Consider the following 12,566-nt stretch of genomic DNA (forward strand, 5'->3'; position numbering starts at 1 on the left):
AAAGACAGAAAGAGAGAAGAAAGAAAGAAAGAAAGAAAGAAAGAAAGAAAGAAAGAAAGAAAGGGAAGAAATAAGGAAGGAAAGAGGGAAGGAAGGACAGATGATCTAACCTTTAAGTTATAGCAGAAAACAATGGAAATGGACCAGCTGAGTGTTCATTCACACACCACCCACAGCACTGCCTTAGGTTAGAACTTGAGCAAAGCCTTTAGAGCTTCAAATGTAAGAGGCCCATGTCTCTCTCATCCACACAAACCTCTGCAGAAAAGGGGGAGTTAGAAGCTTCCCCAATTGTCTGCCTGTGACTCACCTGCAACATGGGGGTATTTGAGCAGGAACAGGAAGCCAAAGCAGAGTGTGGTGCTGCTGGTCTCGGTGCCAGCAAAGAAGAGAGAAATCACAGAGATCATGAGGTTCTGGTAATGGAACTCTGAGTGTTTGTTGGACTTCTCCTGGTTCCAGATGGGAGAGAGAAGGGAGGGTCAGGGGTAACAGAAGCCATGCAGGAAGATGCACACACATCCAGGGAACTGTCCTTCTGTCTCACTATCTGGACCACATGGCATTATCCAGTCCTCAACAATGCCACTTGGTCTCTTTTCTGTCTTCTCTCTCTACTGTGCTCTCTGGTAGTTTAGCATGGTTTGTCTCCCAGGCTTTCTCTTCCTCTGTGGTCTTTTCTGCTTTTTGTCCCTTGCCCTGTGTTTCTTCCCCACCCTTCTTTCTCCATATCACATTTTCTCTTCCTTTTTATTTGCTTCATTTTGCAGACGCTTCTGCATCTCCTCCACTCCATTTCCTGTCTCTCCTCTCCATTCTCTGCCCCCTTTTCCTCCACTCACATCCTCGGCCTTCACTCTCAGCCATCCCATCTCATTCACACAGGATTTAACCTTCTCCATGTGTATAAGGTAGCTATCGATGAAGTCTCTTGGATTGTTTGGGTCCAAGGTTGCCTGGTGCTTCTCCACGCTGTGGCCAATGTATTCAAGGACTTCATGCAAGTTTTTGTAGATTTGTTTGTGAATTCCAGTAAAGAACTTCAGAAAACCCGAATAGAGCTCATACATCTGCAAGAAAGAAGGGCCCAGCAGGTCACAATGGGTTCTCACGTCTCAGGAATTGGGCAGTGCACCTAGGTCCACAGACGTCATGAGGAGCACACACACACAGAGACACATACACACCTCTCCTACATGCACACCATACACATGCCTTTAAATCAGTCTCTAGCCTTCAGTTTACATTCTCTGTATCTCCCTTTTTCTCTTCTTTGCTCTCTAATTCCCCCTTGCGGTTTTGTCTTAATTTGTTTTCATTTGTGAGGTATTGTATCTTAACACATTAATGCCACACAGGCTTTAAATTCAACATTTAGCCTAGGATCAGCCCAAATTTCTGATAGCCCAGTCTCTAACACCAAAATGCTGGAATTTCATGTGTTGTACACCACCAAGTCCTGGGGATGAACTCAAGGGCTCATGCATGAAATAGTGTGTTCTCTGTCCTCTAAGTAACAGCTGTATCCCCCATGTCATCGTTTTCTCATGTCTAGATGGCTCTGTATTTCTGCATTCAGGTCTTGCTCAACATCCCTCTCTCCTTCTGATCCTCCTTCCTTCCATCCCTCCAGGTCACAGGCTCCTTGCTGTTCCATGTTTTCTCTGTCTTCCTTCCAGCCATAAGACACTCCCTTCTTCACTCACAAAGCAGGCTTTGTTTCCTCTGCCTTCAAAGCTCCTCCCTTCCCACCTACTGACCTGACCATGGAATGAGCTGATGATTGAGAAGGTATGACAGAGCAGATCCAACAGGCGCAGGAACTGACGATCTTTGTAGTCAAAGCGCTGTCCAAAGACAATGGAGCAGATGATGTTGGCTGTGATGCACTGGAAGAGGAAGGTGGGGTCCAGGGGGGCTCCTGAAGGAGGATACAGTACAAGAGACAGGGAATACAGAATTAGGGGAGTATTTGGCTTCAGACTCATCTCTGTAAAGTCGTCCCCACCACTCACTGCACTAGAACAGCAACACATTTGTTTATATGGTGCACATAAGAATGTGGGCTCTTCACTCAGAGATGCGTGCATCCCTTTATTTAACTCCCTCAGTACTGTACAGGATGTGGGATGCTATTTCTATATACAGATAGGGATGCACCTTCACCAAGAAAACTCAGCTAATCATGGCTGGAACATGGCTGCAATTAGGATTTTAGGAACAAGAGATAGAGTGAGTGCAGTCAGTCTGCACATGCTCCTCCTCCCAGGATGACATCTTCACTCTGAACTGCTAGCTAACTGCCACTGGCAGGAATGGTTCACAGAAGAGTTCAGGGATGGCTGTGTCAATTACAAGCCCTGTATACTCCATGCCTATCTGCCTGTCTTCCTCCATCCCTTCCCTGACTTCCTCCATCCCTTCCCTGACGTCCTCCATCCTTTCCCTGACTTCCTCTATCCCTTCCCTGACGTCCTCCATCCCTTCCCTGACGTCCTCCATCACTTCCCTGACTTCCTGCATCCCTTCCCTGACTTCCCCCATCACTTCTCTGACTTTTTCCTTCCCTTATCTGACTTCTTCCATCTCTTCTCTGACTTCCTCCATCCAATCTGCAACTTCCTCCATCACTTCTCCAACTTCAACTTCCTCCACCTCTCTTTTCTCTGACTTCTGAGCTCTGTGGTGTTCTAGAAGCCATCAGCCACTGCTGCCTGTAGCCTTTGTGTGCCATGTTCAGTCATGCACGCTGGCAGTTGGAGGGCTGTTGTCAGTACAGCAGTCTTTGGCCACTGTTGCCCTTCACCCTGGGGCTGTCTTGTCTGTGGTCTCTGATCCTATGAGGATACTTTCCTGGAGCTCAGCAGCTTCACTCTTAGTCCATTTTTAGCTTGATTCTCAACTTGTTTCTCTTCCTCTGGGTCCCTCCATCACTGACTTCTTTCTCCCATTGTTCTTCTCACCCTCTGCACCTTTCTTTCCTCCCCCTCCACACTGACCTCTCAGATCTCCAGAGAAAGGTCAATAAGAAATGGCAAATACCCGTGTAAAGAAATGGAGGTGCAAGCAACAGTCTTGTTACCAATGTGCCCTTGATACAACAAACTTAAAATAACCTCAGAGTACCTCTGATTTTTACCAAAATCAAACTCCCATGAGCCTCTGTGTTCACTGCTGCTCACCAGCACACTCACAAGGAAGAAAACACAGTTCCCTGCTTAGGCCATGTCTGCAGGTCTTCCTGCTCCATTCCCCTCATCAACTAAAGGTCTGTGTTTGACTTTGAGAAGACCGTGGAGAGGAGCAGGAATAGGTGACAATTACAACGATTAAGTCAAAATGGTCTTGAACACTTTGTGCAGTAAAAGAAGAACTTGGATGAACACTTTGTGCAGTAGAAGAGGACCTTGGAAATCTCATCCTCCTGCCTCCACCTCTGGAGTGCTGGGATTACACACATGCAGGACCATGCCCACTGTATGTGGTGCTGTAAGCTCTGCACAACTCAGCCACAGCCACATCAAAGGCAGGACCTCATACTGTAGACAGGGATGGCCTTGAGCTCATGATCATCTTGCCTCACCTTCTGAGTTCTGAAAGGGCGAGTGTCCACCAAAACTATCCAATTGACATAGAGAATTAATTCACAGATTGATTTTTTAGAGAGAAGTGACCACCATGGGCAGTACATGCTTCTGAGATATTTTGGAAACAAAATACCTCACGTTTCTTTCCTGCTCTTGTGAATTTCTTCCCAACTCTCTCTTAATCTCCTCATCTCCAAAGTCAGTGTGTCTTTTGTATCTCTCTCCCTCTGTGTGTGTACCTCTGTTTGTGTGTATATATGTGTCTGTCTGTCTGTCTATCTGTCTATCTGTCTGTGTGCCATTTTGTTTCTATATCCTTGTATGTCTCTTCCTAATTTTGGCTCTACACTCAGGTCCCTGTGTCACCATCTTCCTTTCTGCCCATTCTCTGGGACTCACCCTGGGATTTCCGCAGCTCCTCCACCAGACATCGGGCCTCCTCCTGAATCCGCTCCTCCACACTCCTCTTGCCCATTCCTAAGTCCTTCATGGTGGCCAGAGAGAATCGCCGAAGGGTCTTCCAGCGTTCACCACTGGCAAAGACTATACCTAAGAACGTGGTGAAGCATGGGTGGTTACAATGGGAGTTGGAAGACCCTGAGTCCTTCCCCACAGCTTGGGCTCCACCTCTAACACACATCTTCCCGGACCACATCTGCCACTTCACCCTGTCCCGTATCTCACCATATGTCTGTACAATTGGCTCAAACAAAGCAATTATCGCCCGGCCAGAGAAAGCCTCAGCTTGGTCCACCAGAGCTTCCCTTATGGCCTCTGTCCCACACAACATAACCACGGGCCTCCGTCCCAGGTGCACTGTGAACACGTCTCCATATTTTTTTTGAAGCTGCCAAGCATAAGGGTACAAGGGTTGTGGTTAGTCAGTGCAGACATGGTTGTTACACTGTGAAAAAACCTAGATACAGACTGGTAAGTAGGTACCCCTTCTCTGGCCACCCTTTCTAAGAGGTGAAGGTTAATTCTCCAGACAGGCAGGGTCTGCACTAATTGGTTGGATTTCCTAATCAGGACACCAGCACTGTAGAGTAGGGAGATAGGGCAACACTTGTTTATAATCCTGGCACAAGAGAAGTAGAGACCAGAGAACCAGTAGTCATCCTTGTCTGCACATCCAGTTGAAGCCAGTCTCACCTGCACATGACCCTACCTCAAAAATAATAGATACAGATGTGGATGCAGATGTGCATTAGTTCCGTGCCCATACCCTTCAGTCTGGCCAGGTGAACCATGCTTCCTGTGGTCCAGCTTCAGCCTGTTGCCTTCTGACAACGTTCAGAGAAAACTGCCCTGACCCACCCACTGGTTTACATGGGAAGGAAAGTGATAGTCACCTAGTAGTGGTTTTGAATGTGAGTCTGACTGCAGTATGAACAGTTAGGGAAATACCTGCTACCATCAGGTCATCTACAGGGAATTGGTCCCAGGAACATGATAACCCTCCAGTGCTGAGAGCCCTTGAGGAGTATGGTGAGGGGTTTGCAAACAACCCTCCCTTGTCCTCTTGTAACTTTTACTCTCTCTAGATTGCACTTCAGCTAATAGAAATGAAAGGCTATGAAAATGGTCAGTGACCAGGGTTGTTTAGGGGACAATGCTAAGAAAAAGCTCTGCATAAGTTTGATGTTGATGTATTTATGTTTTTAGATGGGGCCACAACATGGAATCTTATGCAGCAATTAACTAAAAAGCCTCAGATCATAACAACGGTGTAAGTTAAACTTGTCAAGTTAATGATACACAAAAACAAGTGTAAACTCTACTGTCTAATTGATATAATAATGTTAACTTATACACAGTGTTGAGGAAGAAAGTAAATATAAGGAAATATGACAGAGCAGGGCCTATGTGTGGCAACATTCCTGATGGACTACACCTGGTCCAGCTCCAGAGTGCTAGCACCTAGCTTTATCCATCTCTTGTTAGCAATTAATTTTTTTGTTTCTCTTGTTGCCCTCTGTCTGAGAATTTCCAGTGGGTACAAAGCCTATGCAGAACTTGGTTAGAAGGAAACCCTGAGGGGCTGGAGAGATGGCTCAGAGGTTAAAGAGCACCGGCTGCTCTTCCAGAGGTCCTGAGTTCAATTCCCAGCAACCACATGGTGGCTCACAACCATCTGTAATGAGATCTGGCGCCCTCTTCTGTGGTGCAGGCATACATGGAGGCATAATGTTGTATACATAATAAATAAATCTTTAAAAAAAAAAAAGAAGGAAACCCTGAAAACTGTGGTTCATCCTGAATCAGGTAATTTCTTTTGCATCATCTCTTTAGAGGCCCAGTCAGGATGTTTTGAGGATATGGACATGTACTTGCTAGGTGAAAATTGGAGAACAATAAAGGAGCCCTGGGCAAAGGGAAAACAGTCATTCCTGAAGGCTGAGTCCTGAAGGGTTAGTCCTGAATGTTGAGTATTGATGGATCAGTCTTGTAGGTTCTCTAGAGAGACTGACCCGCCCTGTAGCCAAGAAAGGCTAAATTCATTTTTAAGGCATCTCTGAGTCTTCATTTCACAGACCCATGGGAACCCACACACCTGAGTTGTGACATCCACAACACCTATGAGTTTCACTTATGTAGCTGTATAGATCGTAGCTCAAACTAATGATTAAGAGAAACAATTGTGTCCCAGGAGCCAGGCTGGCTCAATTCCTTTTATGTTGATGCTAAAATACACATTCTCAAGTTTTTGTGTGCATCATTAGCTAAAACAAACATTTAAAACAATTTCAGGTTAAATCATATGTTTTGATAACAGCCTTATGATGAAAAGCCCCAGAAAACAATATTATGTTCACAAGGGCACAGATCAGGTTAGGGTAAAAAACACAAGGCAGCCCAACTGTTGCTGGCTGACACACTTTCCTGGCTAGGGTTGATTGGTGGTCAAAGGTGATGGTTAACTCCTTATACTCATTCCTGCCCTCGATGTCCCGAGAAACTATTGATGGGTGGATATGCACCCTAAAGATTTAAAGTACAACTGACTAGTTTTCACGCATAAAAGTTTAGGTTTGTGATTCCTTTAAGATTCCTTATAAAATCGTCCATCAAGATAAATAGTAGAACGATTGCTGCTTTCTTTGTAATCACAATGTGCAGCCTGCAAACAAAAGATTTGCCTGAGATAAAATACTTCCTGCTTGCTCCTGTTCTGTTAATCTAACAAGTTACTTAGATGTAAATGTAAGTGGGATACCAGAACGACTTTGTTTTTAATCATGAAAAGGCAATAAAAACCATGGTTTGATCTAAATCTCTTATAATCATTCAATTGAAAGATGGAATGTAACCACATTGTGATTCCTATACTGCCTGAAAAGTTTTCTGGGTTATATTAGCCAGAGAAAAATGTATACAGTAGGAAGAAGACAAGAAGAATAGAGAATAAAGAAGGAAACCATTGAGAGAGTGTTAGTGCCTTTCTCCCTAGCACCTTTGGATAGATAAATCTTAGGTCATGCCAATGCCATGGATTCATTTGGAGCCCTGTGCTTTGCGACACTGGTCCCCCAGGTAGCAATAATAGAGTTTGTTTATTAAAAAAAATTAAGTGTTATGTGACAAAATGCTGGCGATTTCTAATCTTATTAGTAGCTTTGATGGTTCACCTCATTTTTGTGTCTCTACTACTGGCCAAAAAAAATTGTTATCATTAAGACTCAGTCTTTGTAACAAACACACCATGATTAAAGCCCACAAAATCATCTTACATCAACACAGATGTCTAGTAAAAAATCTCAGCTTTTTGAGCCAAAAGAAAAATTTTTAAGAAACATTCCAGAGGGCTTGTCAGCTGCACATGGGTTTGGACTTATGGAGCTGACACAGCCTTTAGCAGCTGTATTTGAGTCAGGCTCCAGGCTCATCCACAACACACTTGAGAGAGCCAAGCTGGTTGTGTCTGGGGTTCACCACAGGATATCACCACCACTTGACATCCAAAGGCATCTGTCTGGACCAGCTGCTCTTTCCTCTTGCCTATTCCATGTGCTATGCCTTCATTGATGCTCTGCTGTTGATTTAGCCCCCAATATGGAATTGTTGAGAAGTGTCAGAGCCTTTGGGAGCTGGAACCTAGTGAGAGGCACTGGGTCTTTGCAGATAATCCATACATTATGTTAATGCTGATCTCACAGAGAGGACTGGGTTTTTAGAGAATGGATTATTATTAAACAAAGGCACTCCACATGATTAGCCTCTTGTGAATGTGACAGGTTTTCCTCCATTGTGACACATAAGAAGTTTTCTCGCTAGAAATTGGAAGAATGGACTGCTTGATCTTAGACTGCCACACTGCACAATTTTGAGTAGGATAAACCGTTAGTTTATAAAGAACTCATCCTCTGTAATTTTTTGGTAGCAACAGAAAAGAGATAAAGACATGAGGAGACTTTCTCTTGCCTGTTTAGTTGAATCACTTCAGTTCTTACCATCTTTGGCTCACACCAAGCTAGTTCATTTTAATGAACTACAGATTCAATGCCTGCCTCTCCCCTATCACATTGTGACCTCATCCACCTGGCTCCACTTTTTCCCTAGTACCCGCTACTGCTCAGAAATGGCTTTTTTTTCATACATGTCATCTTCCTAGAAAGTCTTTGTGATTTGTTCGAGTCCTGCCTCTTATGTAAGTCTGTTTGAACTCTCAACCAATCTTAAAATTCTTATTGATGCGGGATTCCCCTCTGTATGCTGTGAATAACATTGGTTAATAAAGAAACTGTCTTAAGCCCGTGATAAGATAGAACAGATCTAGGTGGGGAAAACTAAAACTGAATGATGGGAGGAAGAAGGCAGAGTTAGGGAGAAGCCATGGAGCCTCCAGAGACAGATGCTGGGAACTTTAGCCGGTAAGCCACAGCCTCGTGGCGATACCCATATTACTAGAAATGGGTTAAACTAAGATGGAAGAATTAGCCAACAAGAAGTTATACCTAATGGGCCAAGCAGTGATTTAATTAATACAGTTTCTGTGTGATTATTTTGTGGCTGAGCGCCCAGGAACCAACAAGAAGATTCCTCCTACATCTTATTGTTTTCCTTGTATCCAATATCACCCAAATGAGCAGAAAACTTGTGTAGTTGAATTTTATGAGTTTATTCTACAATCTACAAACAGACTCTTATCTCCTGACAGTTAAGAAAGTCAGCTTAGCTCCCAGATTGCCACGTCCATTGGATTGTGGATTTGAACAGTTCTTTAAGGAGTTCTGTAAAGGTTAGGAATTCCCTTCCCAGAGCACATTGCCAACCCCTGGGAATCTTGTTTGCAGGACATGATGACTGTCCCTGCAGGGAAAAGATGCAGCATGTTGTGCTATCATGACAGGATGTCACCAGCCCTCCCTGTGAGTCTCTGGGCAGTTAAGTATGCTGGGGGAAATGCTAAAAGTAGAAAAGCTTCAGTGATGTAGCTGTTCATAAGTTGCTCACCTTCCAGTCAATTGCCCCCATATGCACACTCACTCATGCAACCATAGTTACCTCCAAATAGGAAGAGCCTTCAGAAACAGAGAAGTGGAGTAGAAAATCAGAAATGAATGAATTGTATTTTTCAAAGAATGAAAATTAATCCCAGCACTCAGAAAGCAGAGGTAGGTGGATCTTGATGAGTTTGAGTCTCTCTACAGAGTGAGTTCCAGGACAGCCAGGACTGTTTCACAGAGGAACCCTGTCTCAAAAAAAAAAACCCAGAAAGAAAGAAAAAGAAAATAACAACAACAAAGCAAACCAAATAATAAATAATAAACAAAATAAGCAAACAAACATAAAGAATAAAATATAAATATGATGTTAACTTGACCTTTCCAACATATGGAAAGCCCGTTTTTAAAACACTTGCACCTAGGTGTACCACACATCGTTAAATCCAGCATGTGAGATGTTAACTCAGAAACATCATTAGCCTGAGAAATGAAGATAATCTTGTCTTAAACAATAAAAAATGATAAACAAATGAATACGCCATTGGACCAAGTGGGTGATATATTAAAAACCAAGGGGGTAGCAAGAGTTGGGATTGCTGTCACCAAATTAGAACTCTAAATGGGAAGTGGAGCCAAAGATGCTTAGTGATTATTAATAAACAAGTGGTAATTGGACATGAAATCTCGCATGTGAAGATTAGAAAAGATTGTGCCATGGATGGTTCCTTGAATGGTCCTTGTGTTTATAACTGATAAGCACTCCCTTCCTACCCCACCTCCTGACCTGCCTCTCATCCCCTGTGTTCCTGAATACAGCAGGCTAATCCCTTGTGTTGGCAGAAGAAAACCTGATATATGGATGCCTATGACATTTTTCTTTCTCCTTTGTAACAAAGGAACATCAGATAGGAAAACTGTAAGCTCTTGGTGCATGCCATGACACCCCAATACCCTTCACACTCCAAGCACAGAGTCTCACACTGTCCAACAGCAAGGACACACCTGTCAACCTGAGCACCATCCACCACCAACCAGCACCTCATCTTTCACTCAGCAGCCTTCCCACCTGAACCTACTGCCTGGAAAGAGTTCCTTCTTCACCCAAATGGGTGATCTTCAGGAGCAAACATGGGGCTAATCCCATATGGCATAGGCTGTGGTCAGGTCTTACCTGAATAAAGGAGTAAAGGAAGCCTCTTCTGTCCATCTGAAGGAGGTTTCCCAAGAGGGGGAGGGGACGGGGTCCTGGTGGAAGGTGGCCACGGGCCTTTGGGTGGCCCCAGACCATGAGTAGTATGAAGCCCACAAGGAGAGCAAGGAGGAGCAGGACACTGGGCTCCATGGTCCTGGTCTGAGCACCGTCCACTTCACTGCATACTCCAGCAGGACTTTTATGCTGGACCTGGATCTCCACCCAGTTGAGCAACTTCATCTGTTCCCACCTCCTGTCTCTTCACTGTCCAGGAGTGTGAGTACCATACTTCCTGATTGGGCTGTCAGTGATCTGCTCACTCCCAATCTTCTTACCTTCACCCTAGATGTTGGCAAGAACACCATGATTGAGATCCACAGGACAAAATGTCATAGGGAGTAATGTGCCTCAATTTCTGAGGGTGAGTATACATATGCCAGCTCAGTTCTGTTTGTTTATTTTCTCAGACATGGAACCTGTGCATGTTTACTGTGTGCTTTATATATAAAAAGTCATTTCTAATATGAATGTGAAGTTCTATGTTCATGTGGCCCAAGACAGTCCTTTATTAACCAGTTGTACTGACAGCATACAGAGGGGAGTCCCATATCAAAATACATTTGGATGTTGGTCTCTTTGTTTGTTTGTCTTAGACAAGGTCTCCCTCTGTATCCCAGGCTGATGTTCTAATCCACTGTGTGGCCTAAGAAAGAGGTTCTTAACCTGTATGTACTTCTATTAGTAGGTCAAGGCAATATATCTCCCCAAAATGTGAAGATTGTGACAGCTACTGTATGAAATGCAATTCATGGCTCCCACTGGGAATCCTGCATTAAAATAATTATGCAAGTTCAGTACCAGATCACCCGCTTGGCAGGACAAATGTCCTGGGGTCATTCAAGTCTATTCTGACACCTTGACGAAGTCAGAGAGAAACAGATGCAATGCATGAAATCACCATGGTTTCCTGACCTTTCTCCTTCCTGAATCACTGAAGTATATAACTCTGCTACCAACATCAGACAGGCATTGGCTGAACTTCACAAGAAGGATGCTACTTCCCCTTCCTTACCCCATCTCTATCTCCAGTAAAGAGAAGTGAAGTCTTATTAAGAAAGGGAGGTCTAAGGTGGGGCATGGCCACCCTTGCTTCTCATCTCTGCATTAGGAAAGCTGAGATTCTGCATCAACCATTGCCTAAGAAACTTAGCAAGACCCTATGTCCAAATAAATCCTTAAAAGATTGGGTGATGCACCATAGTGGTAGAGCAGTTTCCTGGTGCCTTAGTTACTTTTCTATTGCTATGAAAAGGCACCATCCTAAGCCACAAGCATGAGGCAGAGAGAAGAAGAGCTAACTGGGAATGAGTGGACTTTTGAGATCTCTGAAGAAGGAGCGGCAGGCTGCATTCCTGCCCAGCTCCCACACAGCTAGCTTTGCACCCAAAATAATTACATGGAAACTGTATTCTTTTAAACACTGCCTGGCCCATTAGTTTCAGCCTCTTTCTGGCTAATTCTCACATCTTGATTAATCCATTTCTAATAATCTGTGTAGCACCACGAGGTGGTGGGTTACTGGAAAGGATCTTAACCTTCATCCATCTTGGAGAGGAGAGCTATGGCGACCAGACCACTTCACTTCCCTTCTTCCCAGCATTCTGTTCTGTCTACTCCACCCACCTATGTTCTAACCTATCAGGCCAAGTAGTTTTCTTTATTAATTAACCAATGAAAGCAACAGATAGACAGATGACCCTCCTCCATCAATTCCCCTTTTTCTGTTTAAACAAAAAAGAAGGTTTTCATTTTAACATAGTAAAATTACATATAACAAAATAGTTATCAAGCAAGAATTACAATTACAATATTTATATCTATTTTATCTTTTATCATAACTAAGGAAAACTATAACTATAACTAACCATTCTTCAACTCCATCTAAGACTCCAGAAGGATATAACATTACTTAAGTAAGCAACTTCCAAAACTCTAGAAATGACAGAGACATCTCGCTGCCTGGACAGTCACCCAAAGTTCTTTTGTACCATTGAGGCATCTATCTTCAGCCTTCAGGCCCATAGTATGCAGTAGACTTTCCATGAAACAGGAATTTCAAAGACAGTTTAGTCACTATCTGCTGTGTCCTGCAGAATGTCTCACAGACTCTTTCATGAATCAGGAACCCCGAAAGATCATCTCACCTTTAGTCAAGTTCATCAATCCTCTCTCTGCGGGTTCTTTGTGTCCAGTTTATCCAACAGTCCAGACAAGAGCAGTTTCTTGCCCAAATGGCTATCAAACTCCATAAGGAGCCTCTTTGATGCCCATCTTCCTCTT

At 43.8% G+C, this 12,566-nt stretch overlaps 1 protein-coding gene across 1 annotated transcript in view; it reads right to left on the reverse strand.

Moving 5' to 3' along the window:
- LOC101992947 (cytochrome P450 2B1-like) overlaps positions 1-10,386 on the reverse strand; it is a 23,282-nt gene extending 12,896 nt beyond the window's left edge. Inside the window, exons 1-6 of the mRNA XM_013354871.2 lie at positions 10,206-10,386; positions 4,272-4,434; positions 3,987-4,136; positions 1,761-1,921; positions 894-1,070; positions 311-452 (exon numbers count right to left, since the gene is read on the reverse strand). Of these exons, the coding sequence (XP_013210325.1) occupies positions 311-452; positions 894-1,070; positions 1,761-1,921; positions 3,987-4,136; positions 4,272-4,434; positions 10,206-10,376 (964 nt within the window). The 5' untranslated portion in view covers positions 10,377-10,386. The remainder of the gene's footprint in view (positions 1-310; positions 453-893; positions 1,071-1,760; positions 1,922-3,986; positions 4,137-4,271; positions 4,435-10,205) is intronic.
- Between the last annotated feature and the right edge of the window lie 2,180 nt (positions 10,387-12,566).

This window comes from Microtus ochrogaster, unplaced genomic scaffold (genome assembly GCF_000317375.1).
Source record: "Microtus ochrogaster isolate Prairie Vole_2 unplaced genomic scaffold, MicOch1.0 UNK74, whole genome shotgun sequence".
Taxonomy (NCBI): Eukaryota; Metazoa; Chordata; class Mammalia; order Rodentia; family Cricetidae; genus Microtus; species Microtus ochrogaster.